Source organism: Herpailurus yagouaroundi, unplaced genomic scaffold (genome assembly GCF_014898765.1).
Source record: "Herpailurus yagouaroundi ecotype Mexico unplaced genomic scaffold, PumYag 29, whole genome shotgun sequence".
NCBI lineage: Eukaryota > Metazoa > Chordata > Mammalia > Carnivora > Felidae > Herpailurus > Herpailurus yagouaroundi.
The window spans coordinates 117,600,185-117,623,064 of record NW_024412377.1 but is presented as its reverse complement, the minus strand read 5'-3'; the positions used below and the strand labels follow the sequence as shown (position 1 = coordinate 117,623,064).

At 41.1% G+C, this 22,880-nt stretch overlaps 1 protein-coding gene across 2 annotated transcripts in view; it reads left to right on the top strand.

Annotated features, from left to right (window-relative positions):
• Positions 1–22,880, top strand: part of STK32A (serine/threonine kinase 32A) — a 144,602-nt gene that overhangs the window by 16,110 nt on the left and 105,612 nt on the right. For both annotated transcript variants that reach the window (XM_040453516.1, XM_040453509.1), the window contains exons 3-4: positions 17,084–17,139; positions 18,395–18,546. In XM_040453516.1, the coding sequence (XP_040309450.1) occupies positions 17,084–17,139; positions 18,395–18,546 (208 nt within the window). The remainder of the gene's footprint in view (positions 1–17,083; positions 17,140–18,394; positions 18,547–22,880) is intronic.

Below are 22,880 nucleotides of genomic sequence, written 5' to 3'. Positions count from 1 at the left end.
TGTGGGGTTGAGGAAAATAAGAAATACCTGTGGTATCAGGCAACCGGGAGGAGACTGGGGACATAGGCAACAGCTGTTTGGTAGGGACAGGCAGGCAGTAGGCAGACTCTGGGGAGCTGGGGTGTATGAGAGGTGAGGATATAGACAAAGAAAGTGTCATCAAGTCTTTCTTTTTTTTTTTAATTTTTTTTTCAACGTTTATTTATTTTTGGGACAGAGAGAGACAGAGCATGAACAGGGGAGGGGCAGAGAGACAGGGAGACACAGAATCGGAAACAGGCTCCAGGCTCCGAGCCATCAGCCCAGAGCCTGACGCGGGGCTCGAACTCACGGACCGCGAGATCGTGACCTGGCTGAAGTCGGACGCTCAACCGACTGCGCCACCCAGGCGCCCCATAGGTCAAGTCTTTCAACAAGTTTGTCTAAAGGGGAGCAGAGCAATGAGCCAATAGCTGAAGCAGGATACGATGTTAAGGCAGAAATATTTTTTTAAGAGGAGATACTAGACTGAGGCTCCAAGTCTAAGCTGTCTACCAGTATAAGGGAAAGAAGCTAGGAGATCATGTGAGCAGTTACCAGGGCTGGCTGCATCCAAGCGGCACACTTGGGCTCTAATGCCCTGCAGTTGCCGTCTCTAAACTCTTACTAACTCTGTCTCTGAATTTGTATTTGTGAGGTCTGATGGGACAATGGATCACACCGTGGGGATTTGGAGCCTTGGCTCACATGCTGCTCCCTCCCTAGGAAGTGCTCTAGGTCGGTCGATCCCCATGCTGCCCTCATCCCTGCCACCCCCCTTCTATGACAGAAGTCTGGGTGTTGATTAGGACATGGTGGGGGTGAGCACCTCCGTGACATACCCAGATGGGGCATGGTAGTGGCCGTCATTGTCCCAGGCTGGTGGTTTTTCTGGGAGGTGGCCAGCCTGAAACTCTCTACTGGGCTCTCACTCATCCCATCCTCCCATCCAGATACTGAGTGTGTCATAGAGTTTGTTGTGGAAGCAAGTGATGCGAAACGCGCTCAGCAACCAGTGACATGCTCGTTAGGAGCAACAGTGGAGACCAGTAACCATAATGCACTTTATCACTGGATCAGGGTGCAGTTTACCCATGGCTGCACTGAGGCACAGGATGATTAACCCACTGTCCTGAAATCAGATAGCCACGTGGCTAGATCCTGAATCTTTTTTTTTTTTTTTCGGTATGCTCTAGGCCCAGTGTGGGGCTTGAACTCACAACCCCGAGATCAAGAGTCACATGCTGTACTGATTGAGCCAACCAGGAGGAGCCCCTAGATTCTGAATCTTGATGTCAAGCCAGTCTAATTTGTTCAGTTATAAATATCTACTTAGGACGCCCAATCAGAATGAATGTATAAAATCAAATAAGTAAAGATAGGGGGCTGCTTTTTAATAAAAAAAAAAAAACAACAAATGTCCATAATGCATCTACTACTGCTGCATCCTGCTCTCACAGAGCGGAATCACTGCATTTCTCAGTGACATCTGTCTTCACTTCTGCTGTAACTCCCATGCTGACCCCTTAGATGACATGGTTACGGAATGGTTAGGGGTTCCGTATGTTACACCTTTTATCATCTGGAATTAATTATTGCAGTTCATCACTTCTCCTGAGCTTTTCTCATCTTCCTCCATCAAAGACAAAAACTGCAATAACATTCATGCCTTTTGCTATACATTTCACCATCATCATCACTCATTCTTCAACCTTTTTATATCAACCTAATTTGTTTGACACCTTGAGGGATACTTTTGACTTACTTTTACAAAATATTGAAGTCCCTGCCACTTTGATAACTTCTTCATTTTCTGTCCAGGGTATGCATAAGTTACCAGGAAAAATATTATAAATTTTTTTTTACATTTATTTATTTTTGATAGACAGAGAGAGACAGAGCCCAAGTGGGGGAGGGGCAGAGAGAGGAGGAGACCCAGAATCCGAAGCAGGCTCCAGGCTCTGAGCTATCGGCATAGAGCCCGATGTGGGGCTCAAACTCAAACCGTGAGATCATGACCTGAGCCAAAGTCGGACACTCAACCGACTGAGCCACCCAGGTGCCCCAATTACCAGGAAAAATATTCTAAACTAAGGCTTGGTTAAGCATTAGGAAGAATTTGTTTAATTCCCATGTTCCTAATTGGGATCTAGAACTGGCTTGCTTCCTTTTCTTGGTGGGTTTACACTCGAGACTATGGTCCCAATAATCCTCATGGTTAACAGTTTGTGGGGATTATCTTCTATAAAGGTAGATGAACTTAACTGCAGCTATTCTTAGGAAATGTATGTTTAATAGTGAGTTTTATAGCTATAAAATTAGCACATCTGAGGTACAGAAATCTTGGAAAATAAAATTAGGAAGAAAAAATTACCCACAATGCCTCAGCCCATTGATAACCACTGCTAATATTTTGGGGGACTTTCCCTTGGCAATCTCCATCCTGCATCCTTTCTAGTATCCCTCAATTCCTCTTGGCCACTACACTTTCCTTCAGACTTCTTATTTTCATTGACTTATTTGCTTTCTTAATTGTTTTTTCCTCTCACTTAAAACACACACACACACACACACACACACACACACACACACACAAACTTCATGAGGACAGGGATTTTTGTCTGTTTTGTTCACTTTTATATACTCAGTACCTCCCTGTTGAATGAATGAATACATTGTAATAGTCTTGTCTTTCTTACTTCTGATATATTTGGGATGATGTACTATATAGTTCTGTACCTTCATTTTCACTTACATCATGAGTAGTTTATCCCAGTTTCATAACATTTGTTGATCTCTTTAAAGTGTAATTTAGTATACATGAAATCCTACAACATGGGCATATTATAATTTATTTAAATATACCGTTTTAAACATAGTGAAGTACTAACATAGAAAGGAATTCTCTTAGAGTTCAGTAGCTTTTTTTGTGATGCTGAATAATTTAAAAAAAATTTTTTTTAATGTTTATTTTTGAGAGAGAAAGAGAGAACATGAGCAGGGGAGGGGCAGAGAGAGGGAGACACAGAATTCGAAGCAGGCTCCAGGCTCTGACCTGTCAGCACAGAGCCCAGTGCGGGGCTCGAACTCACAGACTGTCAGATCATGACCTGAGCTGAAGCCAGACGCTTAAACTACTGAGCCACCCAGGCCCTCCATGTCATGTTGAATAATTTTTTAATCTTGAAAATTATTTGGGTGGTAGGAATAAATAAACATATTCCTTATTTTGGAGTATTAAGTCATTATTATATAAAATAATACGGTAACCAGTTTTGTTCTGTTTAGACACTATTAAGTATGAATATTATGTAATAAATAAATAGTCACTTGAATGAAGTGTGGAGGATTCTGCACCATTTGCTGAAAGCTGACTTTTTAAAACATTTTTTTAGGTTTATTCATCTTTTTTTTTTTTGAGAGAGAGAGAGAGAGAGAGAGAGAGAGAGTGCATGAGCAAGGGAGAGGCAGAGAGAGAAGGAGAGAGAGAATCCCAGGCAGGCTCTGCACCCTACCACAGAGGGGTAGGCCTACCCTGTGGTAGGGTGCAGAGCCAGAAGTGGAGCTCAGTCTCATGACTGTGAGATCATGACCTGAGCCAAAATCAGGAGTTGGATACCCAACCAACTGAGCCACCCAGGTGCCCATTAGCATTTTTTAACTGTGGAAAAATATATGTTACATAAAATTTGTCATTCTAAACATTTTTAAGTATAGAATTTGGTGGCATTAAGTACATTCACAGTATGTGCAGCCATCACCGCTATCACAGAATTTTTTAAATTATCCCAAACGAAAGTCTGTACCCATGAAATAGTAATTCCCACCATGCCCCCTCCCTCTCATGCAATATTTGCCATTTTGAACCTGGCTCATTTCACTTAGCATAAGGTCTTCATCTGTCTTGTAGCATGTGTTAGAACATCATCTGTCACTTTTTGTGGCTGTATTCCATGGTACATGTATACCGCATTTTGCTTATCCATTTTTGTGTTGATGCGCACTTAGGTTATTTCCACCTCTGGGTTACTGTGGATAATGCTGCAAGAACACTGGTGTGTAAGTCCCTACTTTCAGTTCTTTGGTGTATATATCTAGGAGTGGATTGGCTCAGAGATAACTCTTTGAGTTCAACCATTACAGGTATCTACCACATGCGGTCACATTTACCCTTACATGATGGTAGAGAATGAGCCTTCTGTTCTTTTCAGAATACTCTTGAGAAGGAGCCCTGTAGTCATCTCACAACTATGAGCCTGTGTCCTTAACCCATACATCACTGCTGGACATGGCAAAGCTTTTGCTTATCCATACTGAAGGAGTGGGTGGTTTTAAAGACCAGGATCATTTGGGGCACCTGGGTGGCTCAGTCGGTTTAGTGTACAACACTTGATTTCCGCTCAGGTCACGATCTCATGGTTCATGAGTTCGAGCCCTGTGCACCAGGGAGCCCCCAGGGCATTACAGAACTCTCTCTTCAAGGATCCCAACAACTGTTCTCCAGCTCTGCTCAACAAACTTCTCAAATTTACTTCTTGAATAGTCAGAGCACACTTCCATCTATTCATCATGTTCTTGGAATATGTAATTGGAGTTAGAATTAGCCAGTCTTTATCCGGTCTTAACATGTCATCACATTTTCTTTTCCTGTGTTTTGAGATGCACATGGAAAGCACGTGCCGCTGTCTAGTGTTAATGAGCTTCAATTTTGGAGTCAGAAGCTCCAAATTAGTTTCCCATTACTAGTTTCCAGGACTACTGTAACAAGTGCTACAAACAGAAGACATTCCCACAGTTCTAGATGCTAGAAGTCTTAAGTGAAGGTACTGGCAGGGCCACGGCCCACTGAATTGTCCAGGGGAGCATACTTCCTGTCTAGTTCATGTTTCCAGTAGCATCACTCCAATCTCTACCTCATGTGATCTCTCTGTCTCTGTGCAGACTTTTCTCTTCTTATGAGGACACCAGTCATATTGGATTAAGGGCCCACTGAATCCTTACTGAATTCCATATAACCTCATCTTAACTTAATCAATTATATTTACAACAACAGCATTCTCAAATAAGGTCACGTTCTGAGGTACTAAGGTAATAACTTCAATCTATCATTTTGGGATTCCTCAATTTCTAACCAATAACTGTGATTTGTCACTAGCTCTATGAGCCTGAGCAAGTTACCTACTCTCCTGAAGTCTCAGTGCTTTATTTGAGTTTTGGGGCTCATAAGGATTATATGAAAGAAGGCAGGTAAAATGTCTATATTGCTTCATATACTAAGCGTTGGCAAGTGCTAGCAGATTATCATTAGATTTGTGACAGGGGTTTCTAGGTAGCATTTTATCTTAGGATTCTGGTTTACAATATGATAAACTCTTTAATTTTAAAGAGATCCGTTAACATGGGATCCACAAATAGCATTCTGAGGAACCCTGTAATTTATACCAAGATTAGTTTGTATATTTGCATTATTTTCTTTCCTGGGAAAGGGCCCATGTATTCACCAAAGGAGCCCATGCCATCCCCTCACATCTAATAATGTGGTTACTTTCATATTCAGCAACTCATAATGCTCTTGGGGTAGAAGGTTCATAGGGAACTTTGAGTACAGGAAACTTAGAGCAAAGTCAGAGAGACAGGCAACTGCCAGGTGGGTTAGAGAGACCAGTGCTTGAGTGCTTTCCAGTGTGGTACTTGTCTTAGCTTATCACAGATTGAGGGCAAAGTATCACCACCATGATGTGCAGAGCAGAGAAGTGAAACTCAGCAAAGTTAGAAAACCTGCCCATGTTCGCGTATCTAGGAAGAGGCACAGCTGAATCCTCACCCTGCTCTGTCTGCCTCCAAAGCCCAAGGACCATGTTTGGCATTTGCACAGTACTTGCTCATCCTCTTGTAAGTTGACTCTCAAAGTAATTTTGAGATGTGCGTGAGAAAGCAATCATCATCCCCTTATTTGGATAAGAATACGAGTCTAAAAATGGTTTTAAAAAAACACTAGCCAAAGTCACCAAGCCAGTAAGTGGTAAGGAGAGATGGCTGTCTCTGGGTGCTAATGTTAAGTTCTTTTTTTTGGAAGGGGGGTGGGGGAAGGGAGGAGTGCTCTTGTTTATTGAGTGCCTACTATAGTCTTGATATATTCCCAGTATACATTCTCTCATTTAATCCCCATGATAGCCCTGTGTGGTAGGTGTCATTAAATCTACCTTATGGATGAGAAACAAACACAAGCAAGGCTTCCAGGGTAAGATGATGAGTCAAGCACATTCCTTCCATCCCCCAAGAACTGGAAGTGCTGTGTGCCTCTGGAAGGACAGGTGAAGCAGGAAGACTAAAATAAGGAAGATGTTTGGATAGCTGTATAAAAATCAATCCTGTCCCTTCTACCACTTTGTCAAAAGAAAAAGAAAAAGAAAAATACTAGTTCTCTCCATGCCACACTGTGGTTTATCCTCTGGGGAAGAGGCTCTCTTAACTAGGGAGACCCAGAATACCCAGGGCAGGGGTGCCTTGTGGAAAATGGAGGGAACAGGCAGGTACATGACCACATACTGCGTGCTCAGGCCCTCAGCATTGGCTCTGATAACACTGGCAGCTGGGGGGCTCACCTTTCAGACAAGAGGATAATAGAGGATTTTTGTCCCTCCCCCGCCCCGCCTGGAGATTTTGGCCAACCTAAGAAAGAAGATCTACAGTTATCAGCGTAGGGGTTTTTTTTAACTCAGCATCCTAGTCAGAGCTCTCTAGAGTGAAGCTTACTGTTGACAAGACCCACTCACATGCTCAGCATTTCCAAACAGGAGTTTAGGTCTCTACACTTAAATACGAGCAGATAACCAAGGGTTTTCAAACACATGGACTTCTAATAGGAGAGATAAAAACCCAACTTAAGGAAAAGTGTCAGAGAGATGTTAAAATATAACAACTATTTTTTTAATAGAAAAAAAATAGAATACCAAAGAAGCAACATTCAGAGAGCAAAAACTAGCTTTAGGGGAAAAAAATTTACAGCATGAGTGGAGAGATTCAAAGGAGGTTTAGAAGATAAATTTAAGGAAATTTTCCAGAATGAGTCAACAGACAGAGCTAGAAAAAAGCAGGGTAAACAAAAGAAAATTTAAAGGCCAGTCTAGGAGTTCTAGTTTCTAAATAATAGAAGGTTCAAAAAGAGGGAAAGAAGGGAGGATACCATCCTACTTAATTTAAAGAAAAAAAGAAAAGCCCCAAATTTAAGGACACATGTGTCAAGAATGAATGAGCCAATTCAATACCCAGCACAATGAATAAAAAAAGCTGTATCATCATGAACTTTCAAAACATTCAACACGAATATACAATCCTGTAAGTTTCCAGAAAGAAAACTGTTGCATCAAAGGATCAGGCATCAAAATAACTTTAGACTTTTCAGCAGTGACACATAAAGCTAGAAATTAAGGAGAGCAATGCCTTCAAAATTCTAAAGGAGGATAATTTCTAACCTAGAATTCAATGCTCAGTCAAACTCTCAATTGAGTATAAGCAGAATAAAAATAGTTTTCATGTATTCTAGTCTTCAAAAATTAACCTCCCTGCAGTCTTTCTTACAAAGCTATTGGGGGATGTATTCCACAAACACAAAGAAGTAAAACAAGGAAGACAGTGCAGGAAAGAAGCAGGGAATCCATCACTAAAAAGGAGTGAATCAAATCCATCCCTGGGTGATGGTCAAGGGGAATCCAGGGTGAAAGGTATAAAGCAAAAAAGATCCAGAAGCAATTGGGCCAGAGGGCTCTGGGAGGGACATTTTCAGGAAGGAGAATTTAAGACAATTAGAGAAGAGTTCGAAATTGAATTAGGAAAAAGGATACAGGAAATTGAGCACATGTATACACAAGACTGTTATTAACTGCAGCGAACATAAAAATTGTACAAGAAAGGAAAACTAATCATAGTTTACTCTATGATGCAAGGACCTATACCGTTGCCAGACTCATAATAATGGAATACTGAATGCTGATTTAATTGAAATTATTCTATCAAATACAGCTACATTGGAAAGATGGGCTCATGTTGGGATGAGACCCTAAGAGTAGAAAAGTGAGCTAAATCTTGGAGATTTAATAAGTAATGGCTAAAACTGAAAAGACAAAGAATCATACTATTTAGAATATATGGTAGGAACTAGCAAATTTCTTAGCTACAAGAGGTGTGAGTGTTAGCTTCTTGGCCAGGAGAAATTAGAGAGTGAGACAAGGGTGTCATAGGACTAAAATCAGTGTTTTAGGGTCACCTAAGTGGCTCAGCGAGTCAGGCATCTGACTCTTGATTTTTGGCCCAGGTCATGATTGCAGGGTGGTGGGATGGAACCCTGTGCTGGGCTCTGCACTGAGCACAACTCTGCTTGGGATTCTCTCTCTCCCTCTCTCTCTGCCCCTTTCCCTGCTCATGCTGCCTCTCTCTCTCTCTCTCCCTCTCTCTCTCTCTCTCTCTCAAAAATAAACATTAAAAAAATAGAATATAACCCATGTTTTATAATAAACCTTTAGACTGTGGGACTGTTCAAACTGTGTAGAAAAAAAATATAGAGATACCTAACTTTGATAAAAGTAAACGTTCTCAAAAGATAGAAAAATGAATCAAAATATCAATCAAGGATATCTTTAAATTGTTTTTCTTCTTTCCACTTCTGTCTACTTAATCCTCTATTTTTTGATACCAAAAGCATATTCACTTTCTATAAAACATAATCTTCTTCAGGGTACCTGGGTGGCTCAGTCGGTTGAGGGTCCAACTTCGGCTCAGGTCATGATCTCACAGTTCGTGGGTTTGAGCCCCGCATCGGGCCCTGTGCTGACAGCTCGGAGCCTAGAGCCTGCTTTGGATTCTGTGTCTCCCTCTCTCTCTCTGCCCCTACCCCGCTCACACTCTCTTTCTCTCTCTCTCAAAAATTAAAAAATGTAAAAAAAAATGTTTTTAAATAATCTTCTTGGAGCACCTGGGTGGCTCAGTCGGTTAAGCGTCCAACTTTGGTTCAGGTCAGGATCTCATCATGGATCATGAGTTTGAGGGCTCTGTGCTGGCGGTGCAGGTCCTGCTTGGGATTCTCTCTTCCTCTCTCTCTCTTTGCCCCTTCCCACTTGCACTCACTCTCTCTCTCAAAAGAAATAAACTTTAAAAAAAATTTAAAAATACAAAATAATCTGTGAACAAAAAATTGAAGTTCAGAAATGTCAGGTAAATGTCCTAATTCCATTTATCCTGTAAGTGGTAGAGTTAGATTCCAGTGCAGTTCTGACTCCAATCATTTTTTTTAACGGTTTACTTCTTTATTTTGAGAAACACAGAGCATGAGCAAGGGCAGGGGTAGAGGGAGAGGCAGAGAGAGAATCCCAGGCAGGGGCTTGATCCCACAAATCATGAGATCATGACCTAAGCCGAAATCAAGAGTCAGACACCTAACCAACTGAGCTACCCAGGAGCCCCATCACATCATTTTTTTAAAATCTTTGATTAAAGTATCCATTAAGAACCAAGCAGCAAAACTGCCACAATATTCTCTCCCTCTCTCAAGGTCCACGGAGTCTCTTTCTACACCAAACATCAACACTGGATTGCTTTCATTTGTCTACCTATTTGCCTATATATTTATTTATTTATACCCATCTAATTCCAGGAAGATCAAAGACTGAGTTCCAAAGATACCATAGAAGGGGGCGCCTGGGTGGCTCAGTCGGTTGGGCATCTGACTTCAGCTCAGGTCATGATCCTGCAGTTTGTGGGATCAAGCCCCACGTCAGGCTCTGTGCTGACAGCTCAAAGCCTGGAGCCTGCTTCTGATTCTGTCTCCCTCTCTCTCTGCCTCTATCCCGCTCATGCTCTGTCTCTTTCTGTCTCTTAGAAATAAATAAACATTAAAAATTTTTTTTCAAAGATACTATAGTAAGATAAATTACAAATGAGGCAAGGGGCATTTGATTACACAGGTTTTGTGTTTTCATGAATGCTGCTGAGCGAGCCATACTCTGTTTCCTGAGACTGTGACTTACTCTCAAGCTCCTTTTGTTTTTCTGAGGGCTTAGCGGAGCCCTGGGCACCCAGATGCTCAATTGAGATTTGTCAGTTTGACCTGCTAACAAAACTATAGCTTCTGGAGAAGAGACTTTAACTTCTTTCCCACGTTGCTGGGACTGTCTTAAAAGGGTAGACATGAGCCTTTGACTACCTCCATTTGTAATGAGATACTTTATGTAACATTTTAAGCATACTTGCAAAGCAAAAAGACTAATGACTTATTAAAAATTGGCAAAAATCTATGAATAGACAGTCCTCTGAAAAAATACAAAGATACAGGGCTTTCCTGATCATTAAAGAAACATAAAGTCGATCAATAATTCAGCTTCCTTTCACTCATCAGGTCAAAGACTGTGGGTGTGATAGCACTGGGAGGCAGTAGACAGAATGGCATTCTTACATATTATGGTGCAACAGCTTTGAAGGGCCAGTTTACAGTGTCTGTTAAATTGGAAAATTCACATACTCTTTGTTACACCATTTATGCTTTCATGAAGCAAGCTTACAAACCTTCGCTCAAAAGCTGACCAAGGATGTTTGCAGTAGTATTGTAGGTAACAGCTGAGAATTAAACCATCTTCGAATTGCCATCAAAAGGCTAAATATTTTATGGGACATTCTACACAATGTCATACAAAAGAGCTGTTTAAAATAATTAGATATAGATCTCTGTGTGATGGATGTATGAACAGAAAGAATATAATTATACAGAAAGAGCTTATAATCTATGCTCCTATAGGAATGATAGTATGTTGCTATAGCTGTCAACAGGGAACACATATATGAAGAAAAACTCTCTTAAAGGATACATTGAATTCGTTAAAAGAGGCTGCCTTCTGGGAATGCAACTAAAAGTTCAGAATAGGAAGAAGTCTCAATTTTCTTTGAAAAATTGTACTTTATCATTTGTAATTTTTAGTTTTCAGGGAGCTGGACATTAAATTTCTGGTTTATAGCAGCTCATCTCCAAAACCACCTGTGAGTCAAGTGTAATTAGGACCATTTTACAGATGGGAACCCATAGCTGGTGTCCTTGTTCCCTCATCAATAGAAAGATCTACATAAACACCAACAAGTGCAGTTCTCAATAGTTGCACATATGTTCATGATTTGGTGTTTACTTAGGCTGTAGACACTTTTTTTTTTTAATTTTTTTTTTCAACATTTATTTATTTTTGGGACAGAGAGAGACAGAGCATGAACGGGGGAGGGGCAGAGAGAGAGGGAGACACAGAATCGGAAACATGCTCCAGGCTCTGAGCCATCAGCCCAGAGCCTGACGCGGGGCTCGAACTCACGGACCGCGAGATTGTGACCTGGCTGAAGTCGGACGCTTAACCGACTGCGCCACCCAGGCGCCCCCTGTAGACACTTTTTTAATGGCAAAAGTAAAAAAGTTTCCAAATAGTTTTACCTAAATTAAAAAAAAAAAAAGGAGGGGTTTCTGCTTTACCTTCTATTCTCCCAAATTCCCAGTGTCAGACCTGTATAACAAACTCCAAAAAGAGCTTCCCCTTTGCTTTGCTTCAACACTGTTTACTGCACAGAATGTTGAGGCTGGGGAATGGTAAGAGAAGTAGAACAAAGAAAAGGAAAAGCATCAGGCACTGGACTCTGCAGTGAGCAGAGTTTCCCCTTATGTTTAGGGGAAGATTTGGGGCAAGCTGACTTGACCCACGTGATTCTAAAAGCAGAGACAAAGAAATCTCACCTTGCTCCCCCGACTCTGCCTCTGGATGGGTCGAGCCACAGTAACAGCAACAACACAAGATAACTATAGAAATAGCGGCCGAGAGCCCAGGTCCAGGATCAGAAAGGCATCTACGTAGTGTATGTGACAGCCACTGGGCAGACTCAGGTGGTCGATTCTGCCCACTCCTGCACTCAACCATCGGGTGTAGCTTTGTGACAACAGTCAACCAGCTGTCCCCTCAACTGGTCTTACTTTCTACGTGACTTTAGTAAGTGTGAGTCTGCCAATGAACGAAGTGTGATTTTAGTGTTTAAATGTTTTCCATACAAGAGCCCCTGAAGGCAATTCATCAACTTCATTCAGTGCTCACACAAGGGAAACAAAACTGTGTTGGACTTTTTGAAAGACTCCCTTGGTTTTTAAAGTGATACCTTTCTAGAGGATTTTCATGTGTAGTTTTTTTTTAAGTTTATTTATATTTTGAGAAAGAGAAAGAGTGGGAGCAGGGGAGGGGCAGAGAAAGAGGGAGAGAGAGAATCCCAAGCAGGCTCCACACTGTCAGCACAGAGCCCAATGTGGATCTCAAACTCACAAACTCATGAGATCACGACCCAAGCTGAAATGAAGAGTCCGACACTTAACCAACTGAGCCACACAGGTGCTCTGTGTGTAGTTTTGGCTAAACAAGGTTCCATCCTACTTTCTGTCTTGAGAATCTAATCCCAGGATCATTAGTCACTACACTAGTTACAACAATTGCAAGGTATTTAATCTCTCTGAGCCGAAGCATCTCTAGCTCTGTAGGCTGAAAGGTCGCTGTGAGGCTAAAATGAGACATAAAAATGAGATGCATACCAAGCCATACATAAACAGATCCCTCATGCCTAGAGAATTTCTGTGTCTGGTTGATTTGTGGAGTACGTGCACCTACCCCAGAGAAAAACTCGAGAATGAGACTTTTTTACGATACTTGGTATTTTTAAAACTATTTGAAGTGATATCATAACATGAGGGCCCATTCAACTTCATCGGTTAATGTGACACCCCTCCAGACAACATCAAGGACACTGCACTGGCATGATGTTTGCTAAGACCAGGGTGAGCATTCATGTGTGAACACACAACTCGGAAGCAGATAAGAAAGGTATTAAAGGTTCCAGCTCTTCTGCCTGTCTGTTCTTCCACAGGCCACATCCCATAGGCCAGGTCTGTGAGTGAAGTGAGAACCAGGCTCTGCCTCTCTTCACACCCAACGGCTGCCTTCAAGGCCCCACAGAGACCCAGGGTCTAACGGTACCCCTAGAGCACCTCTCTGTCTTCTTGGCATGAGATCTCCTTCATGAATCAGGAACAAAGTTGTACAACACACAGGACAGCACACAACAACGTGACAGCGAAGGGTAACTGTGGAAACTGAGGAAACACTGCAGGAATACCACACCACTGACTACAAAAACCCAAAATATGTAGAAATGACACTGACAATTGCCAGTGTTTTCATGCTGACTCATAATATCCATGTGCTGTGACAGCAATGTAAGGTAGCGTTGGTTGGGAGTCTGAATTATGCTCGCCCCTAAGAAGTAGTAGTAGAAATAGTAGTCAAAGTGATTAATTCAAGTTGATAGTCTAAGTACTTTGTGTATGGGAACTCATTTCATCTTCCTCTAAACCCGATGAGATGCACATTATTTTCATACCCATTTCACAGATGAAGAAACAGAACACAGAAGTAAACCGCCAAGATTATACAACTATGAAACGTAGGAGGTAGGATTTGAACGCAGGCAGTCCGTTTCCAGAGACCATATTCTTCATCTCAGGGGCTGGCACACTTTTCTGTAAAGGGCCATCTAGTAAATGTTACAGATTTTTATGTGGTTGCATATTCTTTATTGTTTTTTTTATCATCGTTTAAAAATATAAAACCAATCTTAGCTCGTAGGCAATACAAAAAGAGGCTGTAGGCCTATTTTGTCCTGTGGTCATAAATAATCTGCTGGTTGATACTATACACGGTGATCAAAGGTTTAAGCATACAGTGGATGTGGTACTTGATACCCAGTCCCTGTGGCACATCCTATATGCCTGTAATACAAATGGGTTTCTGTTGACAAAATAATCCATAATTTTGACTTCATCTCTTTCTCATTTTGCCTGAATTTATGAGGTCTCACTGCCTTTTCAATCAGCTTCCCTCCTATTGCTGGACATTCAAGAAGGGGCAGTAAGTGAGTTCAAGCATTACCCTGATTCCAAAGCCAGATGAAAACACAACAAAAAAAGAGAACTACAGGCCAGTATCGCTGATGAACACCGATGTAATGTGTGTTCGACAAAATATTAGCAAACCAAATCCAACAATGTCTTTAAGAAAATCATTCACCACAATCAAGTAGGATTTAGTATCTGGATACGAAGGGGGTTCAATATTCACAAATCAATGTGATATATCACATCCGTAAGAGAAAGAATAAAATCCATATGGTCATTTCAACAGATGCAGAAAAAAACATTTGACCAAGCACAACATCCATTCATGAAAACATGCTCAACGAATTAGGTTTACAGGGAACATACCTGAACATAATCAAGGCTTTCTATGAGAAACCCACAGCAAATATCATCCTCAATGGGGAAAAACCGAGAGCTTATCCTCGAAGGTCAGGAACAAAACACAGATGTCCACCCTCACCACTTTTATTCAACGTAGTACTGGAAGTCCTAGCCACAGCAATCAGAAAAGAATGAGAAATAAAAGGCATCCAAAATAAGGAAGTAAAACTTGGACTATTTGCAGATGACATGATGTTATCTATATATAGAAAACCCTAAAGGTTCCACCAAAAAATCTACTGGAAATGATAAATGAATTCAGTAAGATCGCAGGATGCAAAAATCAATGTACAGAAATCCATTGCATTTCTGTACACTAATAATGAAGCAGCAGAAAGAGATATGAAAAAGAAATAACAATCCCACTACAATTGTAACAAAAATAACAAAATACTAAGAAAAAAAATTAACCAAAGAGGTGAAAGAATATGAAAACACTAATTCAAAGGGATACATGCACCCCTATGTTTATTGCAGCATTATTTCCAATCCCTAAATTATGGAAGCAACTCAAGTGCCCATTGATAGATGAATGGATAAAGAAGATGTGGTGTGTGTGTGTATGTGTGTGTGTGTGTGTGTGTGTGTGTGTGTGTATTAGAATATTATTCAGACATAAAAAGGACTGAAATCTTGCCATTTGCAACGATGTGGATGGGGCTAGAGAGCATAATGCTAAGTAAAATAAGTCAGAAAAAGATAAATACCATATGATTTCACTCATATGTGGAATTTAAGAAACAAAACAAATGAACAGAGGGGGGAAAAAAAAAGAGAGAGAAACAAACCAAGAAACAGACTCTTAACTATAGAGAACAAACTCATGGTTACCATGAGGGGAGGTTGTGAATGGGTGAAGTAGGTGATGGGGATTAAGATGTGGGGCTCGAACTCACGAACTGTGAGATCATGACCTGAGCCAAAGCTGGATGCTTAAACGGCTGAGCCACCCAGGTGCCCCTAAAGCAACACTACTCTTGCTGCGTTGGAGACATTTCTAACCTATTCTATTTCGTTTATATTTTGGATGCTTCTCATTACGACTAAATTTATTTCATAACTCATTAATGGGGCTTGACCCCATTAAAAACCACTTCCTTGGAAGACCCTCATGCTCATGCTGCTTCTATTTACAAGAAGCAATTGTTTTGAGGTTCTTGTGTACCTTTACAACTTCGTTGGATTTTTTTGCTGAGAACCAACCGTGTGCACATCACCTTGTGAGGCTTTGTGGGAAGTGCAAAGAGTTTGGCTTCCAACTACCTCAAGCCAGGAATTTTCTGAGTTGCTAGGAAACCAGGATGGACAAAAGGACCTACCATCTCTGCTCTCATAGAGTTTATAATCTAGTGGATGAAAGAAATTCAAACTACAGGAATTTTGAAAATTAAGCCATTCACTTGACTAGCTTTAAGTAAACAACTTTATTAACACTTTCTGGGTAGAAGGTATGTTTTTCTTGTCTAAGAGGATCAGTCTCATTTCAATAGCTGAGAAAATAGAATTCAGTCCCTCCCTACAAATGACATTGTTATTTTGTGTTTGAATTCAAGGTTATTTGTAATTTACATGCTGCCTCACATGATTGAATGGGTTGTACAGTAGAAATAAAGTGATTTGGGAGTTCAGGAGAAGAAATGATTAAGTCACATTCAAACATTTCAACCCTCAGAAAGCTTGGTAAGACCGTAAGAGTTCCCCTTACCCATATTTTTTTCCTTCAGGAGTAGCTAATGTAATTATTCTTGGAAAAACAGACAAAATAGTCTTTTTAAAGAGAAGAGTGGTAACTTCTAGAGTTTTGCAATCTTCTCTGAATAAACTCTTAAAATCCATCATTTGGAATTTTACTCCTCTAAATCCTTATTTCAAAAACCGTGAAACATAGTGGAACATTTCCTGAAGATCGACAGGTCAGGGAACCAAAGGTTGTCACTTTTCTGAGAGAACCTGTACTTTGCTGTTAAATCACTGAGAACTTCATGAGCACTGACCAAGAGACTACACTACATGTAAACAGACATCTGCTTCTGACTTCTAGAAGCTCAAGTGGCAACTTCAAAGCACCATTCAGTGAAACCCTGCACACATATTCTTGGGAATCTGTTAAGATATTTGTGCCTTGGGAATTGGCTCATTCTATAAACTCATAATAGTATCCTTCTTGGCAAAAAAGAAATCATTTAGGTACAACAGAGTGATTGTTATGAGAAAATAGGCAAAGAGATTTTTACAATGTGGATGCTGAGGAGAGCCACCTTCATAAAGGACCAGATCTCTCCGTAATTGTCAGTGTTCAGCAGTGTTCCTCCTGACCTTACCCCCTATGTGAAATCCACTGTTACATGCTCTTAGAGCTCCACCACGTCTCTCCTTAATGTTCAGGGGGAGTTTTAATTGTCCATTAATTTATGACTATTTAGGCCACAAGCATCTCTCTCTCTATGGAGTCCTTACTAGACTACAGGCTCCATAAAGGTAGAGATTCGATTTTTACTTTGCCATTACTATATCCCCCAGTACTAAGCACTGTGATTAATAAATAATACTTGTTTAAGAAATATTTATTGAATGAATGGGCATTTTAAGATCATCTGGAATGCTGGTTGAAACAAGATACTTCAATTTTGCCAAATCTTTGTTATTTATTAGTGATCCAAAAGCAACTAACTAATAATCCCTCACATTGTTCTTCTTTTTGTTTTACAGTCAACTTTGACCACTTTGAAATTTTGCGAGCGATTGGGAAAGGCAGTTTTGGAAAGGTGAGAACCATAATGATTAACCACTGGCAGGGTTATATGCCTCAGGGAACAGAGTCTGAGAATATTCAGATTATCCAGTGATGGGGACCCTGAGGAACGATAATTCAGAGAGGTTGTTATAAAATTGTCACTACAGTTTGAGGTGTGTGATATAATGAACACCAGTTGTTCTTAGAATTATTTCATCGTCATGCCCATTGACTCTCACTAGATTTTAAGACTTTCTCTCCACGATGAGGAGGACGGTAAACTTTTGGACTCAGTGGCCAACTGTATCAGTATCTTCAGTAATAGTTATCTTCTCAATGTAAGAGTTAAATCTTATGTGGAAAAGAAGCTGTCCCGTTTCTGTTTTTTCCTCAGGTATCCAATGTTTTTATTCTCAAAAATATACCATGAAAGATAGATCTAGTCTAATTAAAAATTTTTTTTTAATGTTTAATTTTTTTTTGAGAGAGACACAGGGTGTGAGCAGGGGAGGGACAGAGAGAGGGAGACACAGAATCTGAAGCAGGCTCAAGGCTCTAAGCTGTCCATCAGCACAGAGCCCGACACGGGGCTCAAACCGACACGCCATGAGATCATGACCTGAGCTGAAGTCAGATGCTTCAGTGACCCACCCAGGCACCCCACCAAGCTAATTATTTTTGCAAGAACGTTCTAGATTCAAGTCCTGATCATTAGTTTCTTGGTGGAGACATACTTCGAGAATATTTCTTATTAATATGGAGCTTGCATTTTAAAATCATCTGCTGTCCACTTTACCAGACATACAGAACCTCTAAAAGAATTTTGAAAATACGGATATCATGTTCCCTATTTTCCAAGTGCTTTAAGTCCTTTTAGGTTATATCAAGTATGGTTAAAGAGAAATTCTTCACACAGTATTGTTCAGCTTGGTAGTTTAGCCATGCCCATTAAAGTCACTCAAAGCAGAGTGCGGATGTCATTTGCTGTTGGCAGATTCCTGGCAAAGAAGCGGCCGTTTTCTCCAAAATGCTGTCTAAACAAAACCCCAAGAGCCAAAAACAGGCAGACTCCTTTGAGAAAACAGAGATTCAAGAATTGACCTGGCATAGGGGAAGAAAATGAATTTTTTTACTCCGAAATCAGAGCTCAGTGGCAACTTGAGCATCAGAGTATTTGCAAGTGATAAGGCCTCCAGGCCATGCCACCCAACAGGTCTTGTTCTGTCTCTTGCAGCCATGATCTGTCAACGCCCTGACCACCTTCTCACTCTGGTTTGCACCATTAGGTCTGCATTGTGCAGAAGAATGATACCAAGAAGATGTACGCAATGAAATACATGAATAAACAAAAGTGTGTGGAACGCAACGAAGTGAGAAATGTCTTCAAGGAGCTCCAGATCATGCAGGGTCTGGAGCATCCTTTCCTGGTTAATTTGTGGTAAGTGTTTGTATGGGATCTTGCAATGGAGATACTCCCACCTTCACCTCAAACATTGTTCTGGAAACCCGTCCTGATTTCTAGGTGTGCATTTGCAAAATCTTTGGTAGGCTCTTCCTTGAGGGCTTTGGTTCTCCTTGACTTATGTGACACTATAATGAAACAAATTGTTTTACTGTCACCAATAAATACTGCTTGGTTTATTTGTCACAGTTCCCCTTGGCCTGGAGGATAGTATATTTTTCAAAACACTGTAGCTAAATAGGCAGGCAAAGAATGAGTTCAAATGTCTTGTCATTCAGTGGATACTCTTCCCTCATTAATTGTGGGGCAGTGACTGTGGCTACTAACTGTCATCAATGGCTGGTGTGAGGTTGATCTTCAGAACTTGGACAAAAACCACTCTTTCTTTACAATGACTGGGAGTAGAAATGGTTTCCTTAGAGCATCCTTCCTGAGCAGAATCAGGACAGGCACTACTACCATTCTTGCCAAATAGCTTTTAACAGAGTTAGAGCTAACTTAGATCAGTGGCTAGACTGTGATCCTAAAGCCAGGATCATAATCCAAGGCTCAGAAAATGGCTAGAATCTGGCTGTGTCTCTTACTCCCTGCTCTTTTCTTATGCGTGGAGGTCTGTATGTGGCTCTCTTACTTTTCTCTACATTTTAATGCATCCATTATGTTAAGAAACTGTTCTTAAAGCTAATTCAGTGTGGCAGTTATTTAAATATGCATACCAAGCAGTTTCTACTAGCAAAGGCAAAAAAAAAGTCTTTATTCAGAGAATACTAATGGGAGAATAATTGAAATGTCACTGTGTGTTTAAGGACATTTCTCTGGAGGAATAAAACCTGTCTCCCTCCATCTTTAATTGATACAGTTCACTTGATATACAATTTGCTCAAAGACTCTACACCATAGTTGCAAAGAAGATGGTTTTGTGTGAGTTGGAAATAGGTCCCTTGAGTTCATGCAGTACTCAGATGTGGTGGAGTCGAATTTTGACCCACGCTCAGTGGATTTAATCAGTAGCTTAGAGTGGCCTATTCACAACGCTGCCACGCAGAGGCACATGGACACAGCTCTCTCGTCCCCACCCTTAGCAATTAGAAGATTGCCTGTTTCTCCCCCTCTCTCTTCCCTGAGAATGATGAGGTGCTCTCAATTCACATCCTTGCTTTGTTCAAAGTCACATTTTCCTTCTTCCAAAGTCCAGCCAACTAACTTTCTCCTTTTAAGACCAGGAACTCTTCAGAAGGACATACTTAGCATTTCTCCCTTTCAGGCCCGTCTCTCCTCACTGAGTAGGCAAAATGGATTTCAGTTTATTCCCAATTTTTTTATAAGGGGTGTTAGGAGACTTGAAGCTGGGCAAAGTTTACAGATTTTGCTGTTTACTAACATGGTGTCATTCCAGGAAACACTCTGATCTCCACACATGCTGGCTTGGGGATAACATGGGGTATAGCCTTGTCTTCCCTTTTTCCCACACTGAATCTCTGCAGAACATCAGGTACCATTAATAGTGATAGAGGAGAGGGATGCCTGGGTGGCTCAGTCGGTTGAATGTTCAACTCTTGATTTCAGCTCAGGTCATGATTTCATGGTTCGTGGGATCAAGCCTCACATTGGTCTCTGGGCTTACAACACAGAGCCTGCTGGGGATTCTCTCTCATTCTCTCTCTCTCTCTGCCTCCTCCCCAGCTCACATGCATGCGTACTCTCTCTCTCAAAATAAATAAATAAACTTAAAAAAATAGCGATGGGGAGAGAAGAAATCCCTCCCCACCTTAATTCCACCACTTTCAGAACTGGAAACCTAGAGGGGGCTTCCTTAAAATATGGAAGAAAAAGTTTTAATCTTTCAAATCCTGAGATGAAAATATTCAGAAAGAATATTTATTTCTTCTAATAAAGGCTTTCTGCCTTGGTAAGTACAGCATAGCCAATGTAAGTGACTCTTTCTCCAACTATTAAACACCTTGCAATGCTTCTGGAGGTGTGACCTGAGAGTAATCTTTATCATTTTTAAGTCAATTATGAGATAGGGTTAATGTGTGTAACTAGGGTTGTTTTTATGGACAAAGGGAGACAAAGGGCTATTCCAAGCACAGAGTAGGCCTATCACAAATGGGAGTCCCCCCACCCCATCCTTGCTCCCTTAAGGTGTAGTACTCGCGACATGCCCGCCACCACCAGGCCACTGTGGTCATCCAACATGCAAATTTCAAAGGTGCCCAGCCTCAAAACATCACAGGAAGCTGTGTGTGGTCAGGGAGGGACAAGTCTCATTCTCTGTAAGAGCTTATGTTTGTTTCGTTTTCCACCTTTCTGCTGCAAATCAAAGGGGAAAAAAATATCCAAAGATTCCCCATTATGTGCAATTTAATCAAGAGTTTGTGTCCTAGGTTTAACTAGACTTATCTTTACATCCCCAAAGCTTCAGGAGCAAATTGGCTAAAGCACAGTGTGATTAATAATGTAACAGCAATACTTTTTCATTCCTACGTACCCCTCGTGTACTCGATCTTACTGATAAGCTATGTAGGCCTCTCAATATTGCTTTCAGTAATCTGCTCGTGGATACTCAAAGTGCCTGTAACCTCTGGGATGTGTTCAGAAAATTCTGGTTTTCAGGCTGAGGAAAAATACAAGCTGTTTCTTTTAAGCAGGCTTTATATTAATGTTAAGAAGTTGGCTATATGTGTGTGTGTGCATGTGTGCGTGTGTGTGTGTGTGTGTGTGTATGTAGAGGTATAAATACATACATATGTGATAGGTGAAAACTTTGCACATTGTAGTCAACTAGAAGAAAGCAAAATCACGTAGAAAAATGAAAATTCCCCAGTAGTGCTATCACCTTGAAACAACCACGTCTATGGAAACCAATTTGACAATAAATTTCATATATAAATAAAAAAAAATAAAAAAAAAATAAAAAAAGAAACAACCACGTCTAACATGTTCTTGCCAATAAAATGTCTATATTTGTTTTTTTGCTTTTGATCTTGTATTAGCCCCGTTCATTCCCTCATTCATGGGTGTATTTATCAAGCAGCACAAACAAGTTATAATTAGAGTTTGCCAGATGAAATACAGGATGCACACTTAGATTTGAAGTTCAGATAAATAACCAGTCATCTTTAGTCTATGTCCCAAATATTGCATGGTGCCTGTTTTATCTGAAAATTACTCATGTTCTGAATTTCTACTTTAAATGGGCATCTTGAATTTTTATTCACCAAATTCGGCAACCCTAATGGTAACACAGACCCATAGTGTGAGGGTGCAGTGGTGAGTACTCGTGGACAGAGCCCCTGATCGACCCCACATTCCCAGTAACTGTGAAAGGCTGATATTAATCACATGGCACATAAATATGTCAATGTGAGAAGTGCATGAAGGACTAAGTAGAAGAGGGGTGTGTGTGTGTGTGTGTGTGTGTGTGTGTATCCTGGGCTGGGGCAGCAGAGTTAAGGGTGAAAATACATTTTGAACTAAAATTCAACCTTCCCAGCCCCACGGACCTGACCCCGCTCAGGAACACAATCATCAGATGTAGGCCATGTTATAAAGGAAAAGGCAGCCTGGAGGGGCTGGCATCCAGGAAAAGCAAAGAAAATCTTCCTGCGAGTCCCTCCCTGAGGGCCGCTAACAAAGCGCCGGCAACCCACAGCCTTCGAACAAATGGGCCCCAGTGCTGCCCGGCAGAGCCCTGTCCCCCAGGTGGCTTTTGTTAATTGAGATTAAGCCTGCAGCTGCACACAGTCCCTCGGGGCTCCAATCTCCCCTCAGCCTTGTCTCTTGTTCTTTGGGAACAGAAGGGACCCACGTGTGGGTTCAGGAAATTAGAAGACAAGATAGTCTGTTTTGAGCAGAAAGGACCACCTGTATCGGGAGTGTGAAAAGGGTCCTGTGAGTAGCTGGACACAGCCAGATGAACAGACACCCTGGAACCAACCTCCATTATTTATGACTGTGCACCAGTGTTTCTTCACAGAATCGTAAACTAGGAGAATTCAGGGTAGCCTACAGAGCCACAGAACCAAGAGGAGCTTCCGGGTCAATGGCATTCTCCTACTCAGAGTTTTACCTATATTGTCTGATTTATTCATCCTAACAGGTTAGGCTCATAGCAATTATTAGTCCCATCTTACACCAGAGAAACTGAGGCTCAGAGAGGGTGAGTCATTTTCCTAGAGTCACACAGCCAGAAACTAGCAGAGCCAGGACTCAAACCCAGGAATTCGGCTTCGAAAACCCAGCCCTTTCCGCTACGCTATACCATGCCCTGTGGGCATCTTGTAGGACTCTCTTACAAAATATGAAGG